Here is a 19,119-nt window from a genome sequence, read left to right as displayed (position 1 = left end):
TAGATGCACAAATTTAGTCAGGCGCGCGTAGGATAGCTCTACTAAGGGGTCCTATTAGCATTAGCAAGCGCGGCAGGACGCACTTGACTGCCTACCATCGAAGACGCATCACCGAAAATGGCTGCGTCCCCAGCTGTCACAACACTGTGTGAAAATCCAAACGAAGTGTTCCTCGACGTCTCCAAGTTGTTACTCACGTACGCGGACAATATTCTACGGTAAGGTTGTGTAAACGAGCGGGTTTTGCAGTTTCTATGTCACCGATTCGCTGCCGTAACGTTTGGATTTTAAACCTAAACTCGGCAAACAACTGCGTCCTGTCTAATGGGCTTTGTGAAATTTTAAACTTCTTCGGTAATGCATAAAATTCTGCTTTCCATTACAAAGTATGTACCCTGATTCGTCATATCTTTGCTCATAAGGGAGCACTTGGCACTGAACCAAGCAGTTGTGGGTTATCTAGTTGTGTTTTGTGACTGCTGCAGTGAAACCTATGAGCTTGCAGATAAACTGATTGATAGGGAAATTACATTTTCACAATCACAGAACAAAGGTTGTCTCAAAAATCTTTTTTAAGAGGAAGGTCTGCAAGCAGGCTTTTCTCAGATATTAAAAAAACAGCCTCGATCTTGTGTTTAGCGCTACAAGTGTGTTGGGAAACCCAGAAATAATGCACTTTAATAGGTAATTGTGAGAAGTTATGTCCCAGCCTGTCTCTTGTGACATATTTGCATCTTCAAATGTTCTCAACATTCACAAATTGTGTCCATGTTATGGATTTTAATGAAAACAACAAACAAATAACCTTGTTAGTCAAGCTCAACAATGAACATACATACATATCCATTGAAACAAGTCTGACAACATCTCTTATTATTGGAAAAAAAAACAACCAAAATATTCCAATAACAACTTACCCTTCTTTCTGATTTTAAGACATTTTTTTTGCAATATTTTGATCCATTCAATTAAATTGAACAGGAAAAAAAGTTTTGCTTTCGAACCTCAAATGGACACACTTAGAGACACTGCTCCCATGTGCAAAGTTATAAGTAGGTCTGAATTCTTAGTAGCAGAGTAATAAAATCATATTCTTGACGTCTAACAGATGAGGGAAGGATGGAGCAGGAGATGGACAGGCGGATCGGTGCAGCGTCTGCAGTGATGCAGACTCTGTACAAGTCTGTCGTTGCAAAGAAGCTGAGCCAGAAGGCAAAGCTCTCAGTTTCCTGTTAGATCTACATTCCTACCCTCATCCATGGTCACAAGCTGTGGGTAGTGACTGAAAAAAACAAGCTCGTGGATACAACCGGCCGAAATGAGTTTCCTCCGCAGGGTGGCTGGACTCTCCCTTAGAGATAGTGTGAGAAGTTCCTCCGCATAGAGAGGAGTCAGATGAGGTGGCTCGGCTCCCTGGACGCCTCCCATGGGAGGGCTTGTCCATCTAGGGGGAGGCTGCAGGAAAGACCCAGGACATGATGCAGAGACTTTGTCTCCAGGCTGCCCTGGGAACACCTTGGGATCACCCCAGAAGAGGTGGACCATGTGGGTGGGGAGAAGGAAGTCTGGGCCTCCCTGCTCCGGTTGCTGCCCTCGCCACCCGACTCAGGATAAGTGGCAGAGGGTAGATGGATGGATGATTGTCCATAATACGAAAGCGTAGCTAGTTTTTTTTTTGTTACATAATATCTCCTCCACTGGAGAGAAGCTCAAGGTACAGGGATGTGTTCAGGAGGGTAGATGAGCTGGTATCTAAAGCCTTTACCATTCATATGGGATTTGTTGACATCGAGCTCACCTCCCTTGCCATTGTATTTTCTGTATTGGTATTTTACCATCTGTGAATGATTGATGTAATTGAAATCCACTTTCCACTGATGGCTCTGTTCTATCAGTGCACGCCTATAAGCAAACTTGTTCTTGTTCTTGTTCCTTGTTTGCAGGAATCCCAATGAGGAAAAGTCCAGATCCATCCGGATCGGCAATCCCACGTTCTCCACCAAGCTGCTGCCTGTCAAAGGAGCGGTGGAGTGTCTGTTTGAGATGGGGTTCCAGGAGGTGAGCAAACCACTCTTAAAACATTTATAAAGGACATTGTCACTGATGCAAATATACTATAAATCAGTGGTCCCCAACCTTTTTTGCACCACAGACTGGTTTAATGTCTGATCATATTTCCACGGACTGGCTTTTGAGGTGTGGTGGATAAATACAACTAGATAAAATGATATGACCAAAGCAAAAATTGTGCTATTTTTGTAAATATAATAAATGTGAATCCACTGTGTACTTGTATGTAACTTTAATTGCATGCGCCACCAACATAAAAAGAGTAACATTCTCTCTGCCCCCAAACGCTCTCTGGTCGCTATGGTGATGCTTAAACATGCCTTCAAAATAAGATACCACAAAACAAATATAAAGTACATGAAAAATTGGAGAGCTGGTTATGGCATATTATGCAGCGCGGTCTTGGTGTGTGGGATTCACCTGTCGCGATTAATCCATATTTTAAGTCGGTCTGCCGGTGTTGTCTGTTTAATGCAGCTTTCTTTTACTTAGTGGTCTTCTCTCTTCACTGGGCCTTTTCCTCTGTGCAAAGAAACTTTCCCAAGACATCTATTTTTTTACTGGGTTGTGAGTTTAGTATTAGCGTTAGTGAATCAAATGACCGAGACAAGCATCTTGATGTGTGTCAAGAGTGAGTCACAGAAAGATGTAAGCAAGAGAATTCGGTCATTTTTCAAAATACAGCATTGTTCAGACTCGGATAATAATATTGTATGAGGAAGTCTGGAGTGACAGAGAAGTATGTTAGATTGGTGCATGACGTGTATGCTAGCTGTAAGACAGTGGTGAGGTGTGTTGTAGGGATAACAGAGAAGATCAAGGTGGAGGCGGGACTCTATCAGTGATCAGCTCTGAGCCCCTTCATGTTTGCAATGGTGATGGACAGGCTGACACATGAGGTTAGACAGGAATCTCAATGGACCATGATGTTTGTAGACATTGTGATCTGTAATGAGAGCAGAGAAGAGGTCGAGGAAAATCTAGAGAGGTGGAAGTATGCTCCGCAAGGAGAGGAATGAGAGTTAGTCGCAGCAATAGAGAGTATATGTGTGTGAATGAGAGGAACCCAGGTGGAACGGTGAGGCTACAGGGAGTGGAGATCAAGAAGCTGGAGGATTTCAAGTACTTAGGGTCAACAGTCCAGAGCAACTAAGAATAAGAAAAGAGGTGAACTGGAAAAGAGGTGAACAGACCGGTTCAAGCAAGATGGAATGGGTGGAGAAAAGTGTCAGGGGTACGATGAGATGAGCCAGAATGAAAGGAAAGGTGAACAAGACAGTGGTGAGACCAGCGGTGCAGTATGGCCTAGAAACAGTAACAATGAAGAAAAGAGCTGGAGGTCGCAGAGATGAAGATGCTAAGGTTCTCTTTGGGAGTGACCAGGATGGATAGGATCAGAAATTAGTATTAGAGGAACAGCACATTAGATGTTTTGGAGAGAAGGTCAGAGAAGCCAGATTGAGATGGTTCCGCCATATACAGTGGAGGGATAGTGAATATTTTATTGGTAGACGGATGCTGGAGTTGGAGGTCAAGAGATGTAGTGAGAGAGGATATGAAGGTAGATGGTGTGAAAGCGGAGGATAAAGAGAATAGGCTTAGATCAGTGGTTCTTAACCTGGGTTCGATCGAACCCCAGGGGTTCAGTGGGTCAGTCTCAGGGGTTCGGTGGAGGTCAAGACACACATTGGTGATGACATCACTGGCTGCAGGTGATCACGCTACATAGCTTGGCCTATCCGTGCTGCGGGGATTTTGGCGCGCTCAGTTGTAGTTACTTGTGACTGTCGTGATGGTACGTCATGTGATTTCTTACTTAATATTTTAATCCCTTCATACTAATTATGTCGGGCAAAAAAAGAAAGCGGTCGGAAGAACACGTACAATACGGATTCACATGTATGACGGAACGTGATTGGATTCGATGTCCTAACTGCATGATTTGGAATGACAAGATGAGCAATTCTAGTCCAGAACCGGCAAAATTAAGGAAAGGGTTCCTTCAGCTGCATGGAGATAGGAACTACAAGAACATAGCGCTTGCTGAATTCAAGGTGAAGGGAGCCAGATTCGATGAAAAGGCTACTCTGCCCGTTCTTTGTACCCATCAACGAAACGATCCTCGATCCAATAAAGAAGGGTTCGGTGAATGCGCATGTAAAACAGGTAGGGCTCAGTACCTCCAACAAGGTTAAGAACCACTGGCTTAGATGGAGAGGGTTGATTTGCTGTGGCGACCCCTGAAGGGAAAAGCCGAAAGGAGAAGAAGAAGAATAAGAAGACTCAGATAATAAATAAAAATGGAAATAATGTAAGTTATTTATTCTGTCTGTACCAAAAGACCCACAGACTGGTGCTGATCCCTGGCCTTGGGGTTGGGGACCGCTGATATGAATGACCTGGAGGAGAAGATGATCAGTTTCTTGTAGCAGATTATTATTCCATTTCTTGTTTTCAGATCGCTTTTTTTAGGAAAAATCTAAACGAGCAATCAATGCACAGTAATAGCAAAAGACCTTCACACAACTCAGCCCCAGGTGAACTTCAACGATTGGCTCTTGAAGGTTTACCGTTCCTCTCTCTGCAGGCTGAGACCCACCTGGTCTTCCCCCAGTCTGCATCGATGGATCAGCTGAGACTCATCAGAGAGTCCATTGCAGCAGAAAGAAATCAGAGGCTAGGGGGAGGACAGGCCGTCTCCCCCGCTGCTGCCACGCCACGCCTCGGACACCCTGTTGCTGCTCCGGGCCTTCCTGCTGCAACGCCTCTCTCACAACCTCCACCTGTGGTACGGATGTTCTCATCCCCATGCTTGGAAAACTACTGACATTCATCCACGCAGGGGAGTTATCAGTCCAGTTGTCTGTGATGGATGTCTGACCTGACACTCCCCTGTTGAAGTGTGTGATACATGAAGCATGAAGTTTGTAGAATAAGAAGGGGGATTTAGACAGAAAACTCAGGTTAGAAATGATAGTTGTTACATTACCAAATACAGATGGCAATGGAAATGTGGGTCCTTGAGCTAAAAATATCTTGTGTACCTAACTTTCTAATTCTACGGATGTGGTTTTGATTGAAGGAAATGCCACCTCGCTGCCCCCCGGCTAATAACTGAGGCCTGACTATCTGTGGCTACTGGTAATTATCAAATAAAATACAAAAATGGGAGTGATACTTCCTTGACCTTTAATTACATTAGTAATCAACCAAGAGAGCCATGGGGCTTTTTATTGTTAAGATAAGGATTGAGGTTTAGTATTTTAAAACGGATGATCACTACAAAGTGCCACGTTGATCATATTAACTACACATCCAGAGTAATTTACACCCTGTGTGTGTTATTTTGTGTTTTGTCAGGAGAGCAGCATAAGCTTCCTGGTGACCATGCAGTCGAACTTCCAACACATGGCTGTGTACGAAAACCCCAAGCTGCAGGTGACAGCCAGGAGCGCGCTGCCCCAGCAGCAGCTGCTCGCTTCCGCTCAGCAGAAGCTTCGTCAAGCTAAGGAGACTGATCCGGGTACGGCCACCCAACGGGTTCTGGGGGAAAACGGGAAGCTTCGCAGCTGTTCTCTGTTTGCAGTCATCACATGGAAAGTTAGAGAAAAAGACAATATCTCAAGATTCCTCATCAGTGAAAATAAACCAATATACATGTATCTTAGATAAGATAAGATAATACTTGATTGATCTGCATTAGGGGAAATTCATAGGGTCACAACAATAACGATATCAAGAAATATGAATATAAATATAAATAGAAGAGACAAGTGACAACAACAGCAATGATAAAAATAGATAAGTGTGTGTTTATAAAGTGCTCATAAAAATAAAGGGATCGCTAAAATAAGACATCCTAGATCTGAATGAATGACACGTTCTTATTAAATATTTTGTTCTTTACATAGTTGAATGGGCTGATGACAAAATCACAAACAAATGGAAATCAAATTTATTCAACCATGGAGGTCTGGATTTTGAGTCAAACTCAAAATTGAAGTGGAAAAACACACCACAGGCTAATCCAACTTTGTAATGTCCTTAAAACAAGTCAAAATGAATCATTGTTGCTTCCTAAGTGGACAGTTTGATTTCATAAAGTGTGATTGACCGAGAGTTACATTGTGTTTTTTAAGTGTTCCCTTTGTTTTTTGAGCAGTACATGTATGTATGTATGTGTGCGTGTGTGTGTGTGTGTGTGTGTGTGTGTTTGGGTCCCTACCCGTATATATGTATATATCTACTTCCCCCCCAGAGTGCAGACTTGGCCAGGAGGACTTCCTGGTGCTGGAGTTGCTGCGTTGGTTCAAGCAGGACTTCTTCTCGTGGGTGGACTGCCTGCCCTGCACAAGCTGTGGAGGCCCAACCCAGAACGCCGGCTCCCTCAGCGCCAGTGCGGACGACCTACGCTGGGGGGCCCAGCGCGTGGAGAACCACCACTGTCAGCGTTGCAAGCTCTCCACCAGATTTCCACGGTCTGTTTGTGTGTTTGTAAGTGGCCTGATAGTCCAGGTAGATCAGGTAACTGAGGAACCGTCACAGTCAGGAGGACACTGCAGGGCTACTCAGCACGGGAAGGAATTATTATCCTGGCATTTAGTATCTTTGGGATTCAGAGCAGCCGCTCTGAATTGGGATTCGGAGCATTTACTGCACGCACCCCTGTTTGTAATGGCTTCCTGGCTTAAAGTAATAAAGTTTCAGATTTGTTTCCCCCCTTTTTATGCTCCTGTTTGTCCACCCAGATACAACAACCCAGAGAAGCTGCTGGAAACCAGGAGGGGGCGCTGTGGAGAGTGGGCCAACTGTTTCACCCTGTGCTGCAGAGCCCTGGGCCTGGAGGCCAGGTACATCTGGGACAGCACAGGTAGGCACAGCATCACACATCACCGGAGCCCAAGACTCGCTTTAATGCCGAGATAAACGGGATCACCGACAGTTTCACCGTCCCAGGTGAAACTGATGCTGAGAGTCCAGCAAACACTGACATCTCTTCACCTTTTGAATAGAACAGTCACTTTCCAACAACAGGGAGTATTTTTGAAAGATGTGAGGAGCGTCTCCACATACCCTCTGTCAGATAATCTGTAGCTAAGCGTGAATTGATTCAGTATTGATTGAACGTTGTTCCCAGTTACGGCTTGTTCTGGCAGCGTTGGGTGACAGTGGGCTGTTTTTGTTCTAGACCATGTGTGGACGGAGGTCTACTCGCCATCTCAGCGCCGCTGGCTACACTGTGACTCGTGTGAGAATGTGTGTGATAAACCCCTGCTCTATGAGGTGGGCTGGGGGAAGAAACTGGCCTACATCCTGGCTTTCTCCAAAGACCAGGTAAGTAGAGAAAAGTCTGAATTGTCACTGTAGTTTTCAGGGATTTTCTGGTGAAAAGACAAAACTATCAATAAATATATCCTTCAAAAAGAATCATACCTGCGTAACAGAATGTGGATTCTCACAGCAAGTCAGTCAGCACTCCTGTTTGCCATCAGAGCGGGGCTATGTAGACCTTGTAGAACAAGAAATCTCTGAAACAGTCTCATCAAAATACTATAAAATCAGCTAGAAACAAAAAGAGCAGGATTAAAAACAATTTAAAACCAGAAAATCTGCTGAAATCAGCAGTTTGTATTTGCGTGCACTTCATACTTCACACCTCATAGTTGAATGTTTACTGTCTCATGTAACTGTACTTTATAAAAATAAGATAAACTTGATTGATCCCTGTAGGGGACATTGTTTTGTCACAGCAGCGTTACAGTTATAGTATCAATAAAAATGAATTTAAATATGAATGGAGAGTTAATTAGAAGACAATTAAAAGATAGCAAAAGACATCTACAAATGAATAGACTGCAGAGTGAACATCATCAAGAATAGGCAAAAGAATCGAAATAAAAAAGCAAGGGAAAATTAGACAACCAAAACGACAACAAGGATTGGAACATAGTTTGAGTGACAATAGCGATGACAAAAATAAACAATAATAAGCAGGATGTAAATGGGCTGAGACCAGCAGGATAAAAGTATACAACAGAGTTAGGGCATGACTCATGTGAATAAGTGGAGTAGTGAGGTTGTGGCAGGACAGATGGACCTCTGGCCGGTCAGACTTGCGTACTGTCCAGACTGCTGTTCTACAGTCTGATGGCCGAGGACACAAAGGAGCGTTTAAAGTCCACCAAGGTGGGATGAGCCGTTGGCTGAATGAGATGCCCATCAACCACAGGTCATCGTGCAGTTGTGGCAGCTTTCTTTGCTGCTTTATGGCTAAATTGCACTCTGTTATTATTTTGTTAATCTCACGTCCCCGTGTTAAATTGAGAAAAGTCTTCTCCATTCCTCTGTATCTCCAGGACATGCGGAGACATTGACTTAGGATTTTGAAAAGGGCCTCATACAAAGCAAGAATGGCCTTAAAATCCTCCCCAGAAGGGCTGCAGTCCACAGGATTTAGAGAGGAGACATGGAAAAAGGCACACAATCAATGCTACAGAGTTTACTGAAAAGGTTTGCTTTTGTGTGTGTGATGGGGTGCAGGTGGTGGATGTGACCTGGAGGTATTCCTGCAAACACCCAGAGGTTTTGTCCAGGAGGACCAGGGTGCAGGAGGCCTGGCTGTTGCACACCATCAACGGGCTCAATGCCTCAGTAGGTGTCCATCGGTCCATTCCCCCCCCCCCCCCCCGTAACTCTGGGCTGTTTCTCATGGCTATCCACTTCCAAGAAACAGGAATTTCTGAGCTCGGAGAGGAAGAAGGAGCTGACACAGCGGCTGCTGGTGGAGCTGGTGGAGTTCATATCCCCAAAGCGGCCCAAGCCAGGGGAGCTCGGTGGCCGCAGCTCGGGCTCCCTGGCCTGGAGGGTCGCGAGAGGCGAGACGAAGGCAGACGACTCAGGGACCTCCTCGCAGGTAGAGGAGCAGGCCTCCACAGACCTCTCCCTGCTGATATCCTCGCTCTGAAAACGAAGGCTAACAGTCGTTTCTGCTCACCAACATTTTCTATTTGTTTTGATGATGTTAGAGCCAAAGTAAACTGTCATTCTTCAAGCACAGTGTTAAAATATTCAGAGGAAAAGGGAGGGAGGGTTGTTCCAGGCTGCTTTGCTGTTTATTGTTAGGATTCTACTGGCAGAAAGATTGTTTATGTGCTTTCCCCGCGCCCTGTTTGTTTTTTGTAACAGCTGGGAAAACACGTGAAAGGCAAGGAGGAATCTATTTCAAGGCAATGTTTGTTCGTTTTTTTTTTCTTTTTTCTTTTATTTATTTATTTATTTATTTTTTACAAGGCCTGAGTCCATCTTTGGGAAAAAAAGTCCTTGAAAGCGAGTGAGAGAAACACTTTGGAGATCTTTGCGTTTGTATTCAGCCCTGGTCTGCGCTGCATCTCAGAAAGGCAACCGGTCTTCTTTACGAGATTCCATGTGGTCAGGCACATCGGCGGAAAAAGTACTTTTACTGAGGTCATGCACTGAGGTAGATGTAAGTGTTGCTTGTAGTTCTCCAGGGTATTACTACCGGATACTGCTTTATACTGAACTCTCAAGAAGGACCATGCAGAACTACATTTGCTTTTCACTTATAGCTTGAAACATGATTAGGTAGTCTTGGATGTAGATTTGCGGGGTGGGCTGAGGAGCACTGGCTTAGAGTAGCTGGATTGATTTGTCTTGAACTTTATTAACTCAGGTCCTGAAAATGGCTTGTACCTGCATGACACTTCTGTCATTTTTCCGTCAAACAGCTAATAATACAAGGGAAGCTGCTTGTCATTCATGGGTGTTACAAACGTCTAATGAAGTGTGTCCGCGCTCCTAGGCTGTTGGTTATATCTTCACACCCACTCCGACAGAGAAGAGTCACAGGCTGCTGCACGTTCGCTACAGTGCCACCAAAGACCAGTACTGTCGAGTGTCCAGCGACGGCCAGGTGACCTGCGGCTGGGACCGCTGCGTCTGGACCAAGGAGTCCGTCTTCAGGAAGGTGGAGACCGACTGGCAAATGGTAGGTGTCCCTCACACAGAAAATGAGCTTAATGCAATGAAAGATGATACCTTCATCTCATTATGGAGGAATAGCAGACAGTGTGTCTAGAAGGGTGAGGTATCTGATTTTTAATTTACCATAAAACACCAAAACAGTTTACAGTTTTGTTTTTTTTAATAGTTTTGTTTTGTCTTTCATTTAATTGTTTCTCCAGTTTCCTGCAAATTTCCAGGCATTTTGTTGCTAATCATAAAAGTATTTTTGTGTTTTCAGTTCTTTAAACCAAGATGCTGAGTGCATTATTTATAAGAGAAACAGTGCCTGCAATGGAAAGAAGGCAGGGGATTTTTACCAGGCCAGAAAGAAAAGTAAGAGGTTTTGTTTATAACCTCAATGTAGCAAAATTAATGTATTATTAATATATTGTTTACACAAATAATAAATGACGTAAAGAATTTGATTTATTTTTGAATGGAGGATGGTCTGTGAGGAAACTAAGTCACACACACATTGGATATATGTCATTTATTTGTGGTTTCAAATCAAACCTTATCTGATTGAATCAGGAAGTCTCTCAGACAAACATCTCACAAGTATGTTAATAGTGATATTTAGACAAAGACCACACTTGTCTCTGGCTCTTCTGACTGCAAACATACAGCACATGCCATCCAATAGGCTTCCTGCCATGTGTTGTTCGTGCAGGACATGTACATTTTACTGCTCCAGTCAACATTCTTTTCCATGTATCGAGGAGAAATGAAGCACATTTGTTCCAAGGAGGAGATCTCTTCAAGACTTGAGCACCAAGATGTCAGCATCTCCTCAAACTCCCAGAGTAACCCCTTTCCTCTGCTGCCTTGGGTCTCTTTCTCCCTCCAGGTGTACATAGCTCGGACAGAAGGCTCGTCCCTAGGCACAGTCAGCTGGAAGTTTGACTTCTCTCCTGTCGGGATGGCCGTGAAGTCTGTCTCCATCATGGCCCGGAGCCAGACCTTTCACTCCGGGAGAGTCTCCTGGGTCCTCAAAGCTGGCCCGGTCACAACTGCCTTCCCTGGAGGTGTGTCATAGATATCTGGTATATCTCTACCCACGTGACTGATCCCACTGGTGACTTCTTTAATTGTGTCACCCTCCAGACGGGACAGTGCGGTCATTCCAGGCTCTGAGCGGTTCCATGGAGTTCAGCGTCACGGCCGAGCTCAGCGGGGGGGAGGAGGAGACATCGTGGCAGCACTCTCAGCTCTTCAGACAGAGTTTGAAGGACACGGAGGAGACCTCGTTTGAGGTTGTCGTCCACCTACAGGATGCTTAACCTTCAGCTTCGAGACAGGACCTGTGTGTGAGAGTTGAGATTGGATTGAGTGCTGAAGATCCGTCCCACTGTGCTGTGCTTTTCTCTCGTCTCCAATGCAGCGTCCAATTATACCAGATTTTTGGAAGGTGTTTTGGCTGCATTCTTTTCCGGTGCGATAATTTACCCTTAAATCTCACAATTGAACCAATAAGAATCACTGCGACGTTACATCCATTTAAAATTGGAATATTCTTGGCCTCTTCCTGCTTCAAGCTGAAGACATTCATACAGCTCAGTTACTTTGTGTTTTTAAAGTGAACATTTGTTCATCCTGAGTGAAACTGATACTGAGTCTTTATCACACTCATGCCAATGCTAATCACTGATCTCTGTTGTCTGCCGTTAGCTTGAGTACCATACTGTTGACATGTCTGGCCTCCAGCTCTGCTCCACAGTGCAGCGCATTGGAAAGAGATCCGGGGCATTTCCACTCCTGATCAAACGCCAGTTGTTCTCCTCATTTGAGCAGCTGTGAAGACGCGACTAAGGCTGTCACCAAAACAAATGGGCCTGCATCTTGTCCAAGTCTGGTCAACAACTGGTCTTCTTAGTCCGCTGATGGCTTCCTCTTGGAAGACTGTCTTTTTCACACCTGTGAAGCAACACATTGTTTTTAGACACTACCTTGAAAGACATTCATGCACTTTCCTTCTTGTTATTCATGCCAAATGATGACAGACATTAGAAGTTGGTGGTCGTTCTCAGGCAAATGTTGGATAACATTATCAATCCTGGAAGATCCCCAAAATTTAAGACTCCTGAGCAGTACACATAGCATGGGCCTACATGAAACATTACCTTTGCACCGTGGGATCACATCCACTGATGTGATTTAAATTAAAAAGAATTAAAAAAAAAAAGAATCTGCAATATTTGTGGGTTTTCTGCTGTGGTTAAAGGGTAAAATGACAGATCTGTGTAGACTTGATCGTCTTGCATTCAATTTAATCAAAAGTCATGCGGTTCTTTAAAAAGTGAAATCAACTTAACCAATGTCCGTCATTTTAACTGTGGATATATTGGAGACAGCAAACCATGATGTCTGTATTTGGCTGGTTTAACATTGCAACCAGACCATTAGCCAGCCAGTCTCCCACCTCAAACCCACATATGTGGCCCCATACTGTATGCTTTGGATTAACAAACACCTGACAACAGTAGATCAATTTTTCGTCAATTTGCTTTTTTAAATGTCTGTTACCCCAACAGGGACTTAAAGAAACAAAAATACACGAGAAGAATAATAAGAATTTTAATAATACTGAGTCATTTTCTAATGTCTTCTGATTGTCCTTTATTTCAAGTGTTTTTCCCCACATCTATATTTATATAAAGGTATCTGCTTAAACCAAAAACCTGGAATAGTTGTATGTGAATGCTTGTAAATGCTCAGATTCCTTGTTCCTTGAATCCAACCTTTCTGTAAAGACTTTTATAATTTTCACCTTGTTTATTGTATTTGATTTTTTTTCGACAAGGCATCCTCCAGACAGCTTGCAAACAACCAAAAGCTTCTAAATTCAATTGGTGTAAGATGATGAAATCAGTGATGTAGACTGGATTCCTCGCTGTCCTGCATCCCACTTCCTGCCGGTTGAGTCTCTGCATTGTCATCTTGCCACGGTTTAGCGTGTTATTGCAATGGACCCACTTTGTGTTTGTGCGCCGAGGATGGATTGTGCGTGAATGTGCGTGTAATAAAGATATTTTTATTAGGCACAGTGTCTGTAACCCGCCACCCCTTTGCCAGAGTTCGCATTACGTTACACACTGTCTGACCCTTTAATTGTGACAGAATGTTTGCCGCCATCTTGCGTCGAAACTAAAGCACGGCATTTAAGTGTTGATGCCTCCGATTGGACGAGAGTCCGGTTCCTCTGGGAAAGCGGCCATCCGATTGGTTGCCTTGCCTGCAAGACGATTCGCCGTCTACCTTGCAGATGGCGGAGCCGGACGGCGGCGGCAGCAGCTAGCTAACATATCGTTTTTACCTCGGAATGGGATTTTAAGGATTTTATTTTGAGAACCGAGCGGCAAGACTGCTCCAGCCCGCCGTCCCGCCGATACACGGAGAATCGCGGCCGTTGAACGCGCGGCTTTTTTGTACAGTATTTATTGCGAGGCGAGCCGCCCGGTTAGCATCTTTGTTGGAAGTTTAGGCCCAGCGTCACTGTTCCTCCGGTCGATTTTAACAAAGCCGCGATCCGGTGCCCGTCGCTCCGCTTGTTTTGACACCGTCTCCGGGGCTTTTTCCCCCTTCACGGCAGCCGGCGCGGGGGGAGGAGGAGAGACGAACATGGGACAGAGACGAGCCGTGGCGGCCTAACGACTGGGACGGATTTTAATGCGGCGGGGCTTGATAACACGGCAGAATTCGAAGACGCCCGGCAAGCAGCAACTCATATCCTAGGATCACAAAGGAATATGTCCAACGGCGCGGCGGGGAGCGGGGGTCTGGCCGCCTGGATGGTGAGTTACTTTCCGCTCCGGGCAACTTCCAAACAAGTGCTGTGTTGCTGTAGGACAACGCGAAGTTCCCCGCAAACCGTGATCCTATCGCAGCTCAACCTAGTCGGACTTGTCCGTTAAACTCCGTGCAGCCGGGTCTCCATCCCCCCTGCGCCGGCCGGGCTGCTCAGGCCGCCTCCGTCCCGCTGCACGCTCAAGGACAACCGAGGAGTGTTCACTTATTCTTAAAGTTAATTACTGAATTAATCCCCTTTATTATTATTTGTCAAGTGTCTGCATTTTAATGCAGCGTGAACCTAATTTGAATGGCGAGTCGGTTGTTTTGAATGACTAACCGTTGCAGGGCGTCTGCGAACCCCCCTAACTGACGCCTCCTGGGAGAACTTTAGAGAAGTTACTGCCTGCACCACAGCCCCAAGTCTCCTTCTGTGGCACTGAACCAATCATTCAAATGTGTCCCAAACGGGTGAAGATTTTTGGAAACACGTCATGAATGCCCAGTAATCACCTCTACGTTTTAGCTAATGAGACACTAATTTTAACATAAACGTTATTCAAATAAATGACGCTGCTCGTTTTCCTTGTACCCCTGCAGCTTCCTCATTTGGTGACGATTGCACATTAAGTACCGTAGATGATATTTGGGCATGTCTATGTTTACCTCTGTGAGGGAGCCGTGAGCGGCAGAAAGCCTTCCTGTTATCGAATCTGCAGTGTCTGTACAAAAAGAGGGATTTGATTCAAATGATCAGTTGTTTTAATACTTACGAGTGGAATCTGAAGACTGAGGTGTTATGGATTTAGTCGGTCCCACTGGGAACTTAGTGCTCATGAAGAATAATATTTGAATGGCATCAGCAAAATAAATGAGTTTTAAAACGTGACATTTAAACTTTCAAGATCTCTGGTTTTTGGATAGTTTCTGATTTTTCCCTTACAAATTTCTTCTTCAATGAGTAGAGTTTGGCTGTTTCCGCCCAAATGAAAAAAACCTGTTCAGATATACAGAGACTACTGTTAGATGGCAGAGGTTGATTTGCTGTGGTGACCCCTGAAGGGAAAAGCCCAAAGGAAGAGTGGAAGATGAAAAAAACTAGCAGTTCAAAAGTTTCATTTCCAACCTGAACACAGTTGTCATGCAGCTGTGCGAAGTAGACAAACCCCCTTTCCCTGAAAAAGAAACGAAACACCTGAAACACACAGCAACGTACTTGTGGCTGCGTCTCTGTTGGTAAGGGTTGATGGTTCGATTCTCGGCTCCTCCAGTCTGTATGCCGTCCAGGAAGGACTCTGAAGACGCCTTGAACGGCCCGTGAAAGGGTAAATGTAAACCTGTGAAAAGCACTTTGAAACTTCAACGTGAAGAACACGTTGTATAATCGGAGACCAGTAACCACTGTGGCATTCTTCTTCTCTTTTATAAAGCTTGTTTTGTTCCAGGTTTTACTCCTTTGACCAAAAATGCTGTTAAAAGCACCCTGTTAGAGTAATATGAAAGCTGATTCATGTCAAGGACATTAATTGTTCATCGCCCAAACTCTCAATAGATGTCGTTTTATGTCTCGGCCAACTAGTCAATGGTTTCCACTCAGAGCGCTTTCAACACATGGCTGTTCAGTGTTTGACACTGCATTACACTCACATAGATGGCGGCAGTGCAGCCATGAGAGGCACTATCCGGCCCATCAGGAGCAGCCAGGGGTTCAGTGTGTTGCTCAAGGATGCCTCGGCATGCAGAGAGGAGGAGCCGGGGAATCGAATTGCCGGCCTTCCGAGGGGAGGGAAGCCGCAGCCACTCTGACCAGTGGCCAAACCCCAGAAGTCCCCAAATGTATCTACATCAAGAACCCCCAAAACACCCAGCAAACTTGATATCACCAGAAGGGACCCCCCTCCCAGCACATTTTCTGGATGTGTAAGTTTTGTTTTTGAGAAAAGAGGCCGTGTACTCCAATCCCTCTTTACTTTACTCTAAACAAGAGCTGCCTCTTGATTCTTTGTGGGTTTAGCTTTCAAACAGATCACAGGGATCCTCTGCTTCAAACCCTGTATCCCTGCCAGCACAGTGCTGCGACAGATCCGGTCCCGCACAATTGCCTGTTCAAAGGTAACCCATACCTGTTTCACGAACTGATGGAAAGTGGCAGGAAGCACAATTCAAAACGAAACGTCACGTACGTTCGATTGCTGTCTATGCCAGGAATGGAAATATTAGAATTGTGGAAAAGGGAAAAGGAGATATTGCTCTTGCGTATCGGATAATTTGGTTTGTGCAGTTCACCTGAGAGAAATTGACCCAACCTGGATTATTTTGCTTCTTATTGCCCAAAATAACACAATTCCATTTGCATGGAAGAATAATGTTCATTTTTTTTTTTTTGTGCATAAAGAGTGGCAGACATTTATCTTATCAGGAGTTATCGTTTGAGATGGATCTCGATTTGAAGTGACCCACTTCTACCCCGTCCTTTGTGATTATATGGTGGAGAGAGCTTGGGGGTCGAGCCTGTCAATAACACTCCGACTCTCCCGTCAAACAGGAAGCAGCCAATGGTCGGAGCGACCCCGGCAAGATGGAAGGGGCCAAGAAGGACAAGGCAGCATCCAAGCTGTCTGTGGAGAGAGTTTACCAGAAAAAGACACAGCTGGAGCACATCCTCCTCCGCCCGGACACATATATTGGCACGGTGGAGCCCATCACCCAGGTGTTTTTTTTTTTCCAATAGCCATTACTAAAATTTTTTCTCAGTAACAATTACCCGGTGGGCAATGTATGCCGGACTGTGGTAACACTGATACTGAAAAGTTTGTTGTAAACGGGAAATCACTGTATGGCTTCTCTTAATTTTCAAGTTCCTGTCTCACCCTCAGGTCATTATTTGAATTGGGTTCAATTTATATTCTCAGCATGGTACTGAGTGTAGAAATGCAGCTGGTTGTCAGTTGAAAGCCCTGAATTGCAGAGGTCTTAATGTCATATCAGTATATATGTCATATCGGTACTGTGGTTCTTATAATGTTAATATTTTATCCTGATTCTACTGTGATAAGCACATCTGCTGTATATTGTACAGCAACACCTTTCTATATATGAAATTGATTTAAAAAATATAACGCACGCATTAAGTGGACCAATTGTACTTGAAAGAAGGTGATGAGTGCACAGAAGAGTTTGTGTATTCAGTCATTTAAGGCCTCATCACTACCAATCTTTTCACTCATTCAATCATCTATTCCGCTAATCCTGCACTCGGGGGGGGGGGGGGGGGCTGTAGTGTATTCCAGCTGTCATTGGACATGAGGTGGAGTTCACCCTGACACAGACACACACACATACACACAGACATACAACCATTCACCCTCTCATTCACATCACATTGAGACACACCATTCACTATTCAGCTTGTTTGTTTATTGTGCACTTTACTCCTAGTGTGCACTCTATTATTATCTTGTTAATGTCACTGTCACTGTGGGACAGTGAGAAATGTCTTCTCGATTCCTCTGTATGTCTAGTCCATGTGGATAAATTTACAATAAAGCTGAATTTCACTTGGAATGGAGACATGTAACCACTCACTCTCTCATTCACATGTCGTCATGTAGACAAGCAACTATTCAATCTCATTCACATGTCATATAGAGACACCCTGTCATTCACATGTCTGGACAATGTGGTGTTTCCAATGAACCTCCTGAATGTTTTTGGACTGTGGGGGGAACCTGGAGAACACTGAGGAACCCCACGCAGACACAGGGGAAATCATGGCGATTCCCACATGTGGGAATCCAACCAGGGAACTTCTTGTTGTGACGTGGAAGCGCAAACCACTGCGCCGCCCCCAGAACTATCAATCTTCTAGCTGAAATCCCACACCGCCTCTCTGTGCCCACAGACATCTACAGGATGTCTGTCTCTCCTGAGGCAGATGGATGAATGACCCTGATAATCACTTTACTAAATAGGCGATTAATGAAAGGCGATCTGCTATTAATGAAGTGGCGTAGCGCTGGAGACTTGCAGTTGTCTCGGCGGAGAAAATCACCATCCTCACTCGAATCGGGTCATAGTATTCTGTGACAGAAACTAATTAGAACCCACTCGCAACCTAGAATAATGGATTTAAAAAACCAACTTGCTATTATCAGCAAACCAAATCTCATTTGTCAAAAACAAATAAAAAGACAAACACATTCTTCAGAGGCACCTCAGCTACGGGCAGCAGGGTTGTCGTACATTCCTCCATCCTGTCCAAGTCTTATAGCTACATTAATTGGGACAGCACTGCTTGGCTCTCTCCACTCCTGACTGTGGGTTCAGGTGTGCTGTGCCAGATGTTCTCCTTATTGCCTGGAGTAAATAGGACTGCAGGGGTGTGATTACACAAGTACATCTCTGACCCGAAGCCCTGTATTTTTTTTTATCATCTTTGGGCTGGAGTTACAGAATGTCTCAGGCGGAGAATAGACACTTGATCGCATCTTACTATGCTACCCACCTTGATCTATGACGTGGCCACAGTTTTATTTCCTCTATTTTTGCAGTTCTCGATTGTATATGTCTATAGTCTACTCGTGGGTGTGTGAGTGACACTGCCACCAGTGTGGCTGAACTGAATTCACAATACCATCTGTTGTGGCAAATTCTCCTGTAGTTCAGGCCATTTCTTTTTTAATTTCCAGGTAAATGGTAATGCTTTTGTAAAAAGAGTATGTGTGTGACATTTGCACACTGTGCCAGCTCTGTAGAATAAGTATTGAATAAGTAGAATAAGTATTGTAGAATAAGATCACATCTTCCTACTGGGCCTGGCTTGAAATGCTTAAAAACTCAGCTTTGGTTATGTTTATGTTTTTGTATCCCATTATGGCATCTTATTTAAATGAAGCAGCAGTGCTTATTTGCTGATTCCTGAATATGTTAAACTGTTTCCTTTTTTGCGCTCATTCATTTGTTTTATTTTGCTTGCTATGTTTCTGATCATGGTTCGCTTCTGTTTTTCTCAGCAAATGTGGGTTTTCGATGAGGACGTGGGAATGAACCAAAGGGAAATTACCTACGTCCCGGGACTTTACAAAATTTTCGATGAAATTCTTGGTGAGTGAACCCACTTAATGAAAGGCAGGAATACTTTCCCTTGTCCATGTCATTGTTTGTATGCCATGTGTTAGAATGATAAAATATGTACAGAGAAAGGGTTCCAGCAGGAGCTGCCGTTCCCTGTCAGTCTGAGTC

At 44.4% G+C, this 19,119-nt stretch overlaps 2 protein-coding genes across 6 annotated transcripts in view; both read left to right on the top strand.

Moving 5' to 3' along the window:
- The first annotated feature begins 71 nt into the window (after positions 1-71).
- Positions 72-12,856, top strand: ngly1 (N-glycanase 1). 2 transcript variants are annotated; one of them, XM_086177885.1, is made up of 12 exons: positions 72-218; positions 1,944-2,058; positions 4,658-4,858; positions 5,431-5,593; positions 6,329-6,548; positions 6,819-6,940; positions 7,259-7,404; positions 8,611-8,721; positions 8,798-8,983; positions 9,890-10,075; positions 10,940-11,117; positions 11,197-12,856. In XM_086177885.1, the coding sequence occupies exons 1-12, from the start codon at positions 118-120 to the stop codon at positions 11,370-11,372; spliced, it is 1,905 nt and encodes a 634-aa protein (XP_086034011.1). In that variant the 5' UTR covers positions 72-117; the 3' UTR covers positions 11,373-12,856. The 2 variants fall into 2 exon arrangements, with proteins under 2 accessions (XP_086034011.1, XP_086034012.1); XM_086177886.1 differs by having other exon boundaries at positions 80-218; positions 8,804-8,983.
- A 492-nt stretch (positions 12,857-13,348) lies between these two features.
- The window catches only part of top2b (DNA topoisomerase II beta), a 28,408-nt gene continuing 22,637 nt past the window's right edge, over positions 13,349-19,119 (top strand). For all 4 annotated transcript variants that reach the window (XM_086177884.1, XM_086177882.1, XM_086177883.1 and 1 more), the window contains exons 1-3: positions 13,349-13,883; positions 16,424-16,588; positions 18,891-18,981. In XM_086177884.1, coding sequence (XP_086034010.1) covers positions 13,839-13,883; positions 16,424-16,588; positions 18,891-18,981 — 301 coding nt within the window. In that variant the 5' untranslated portion in view covers positions 13,349-13,838. The remainder of the gene's footprint in view (positions 13,884-16,423; positions 16,589-18,890; positions 18,982-19,119) is intronic.

The sequence above is a fragment of the Fistularia commersonii genome, chromosome 30, assembly GCF_037954325.1.
Source record: "Fistularia commersonii isolate RoL2024-O1a breed Wild chromosome 30, RoL_Fcom_v1.0, whole genome shotgun sequence".
Taxonomy (NCBI): domain Eukaryota; kingdom Metazoa; phylum Chordata; class Actinopteri; order Syngnathiformes; family Fistulariidae; genus Fistularia; species Fistularia commersonii.
The sequence above is the reverse complement of the archived record's forward strand: the minus strand, read 5'-3'. Positions and strand labels throughout refer to the sequence as shown.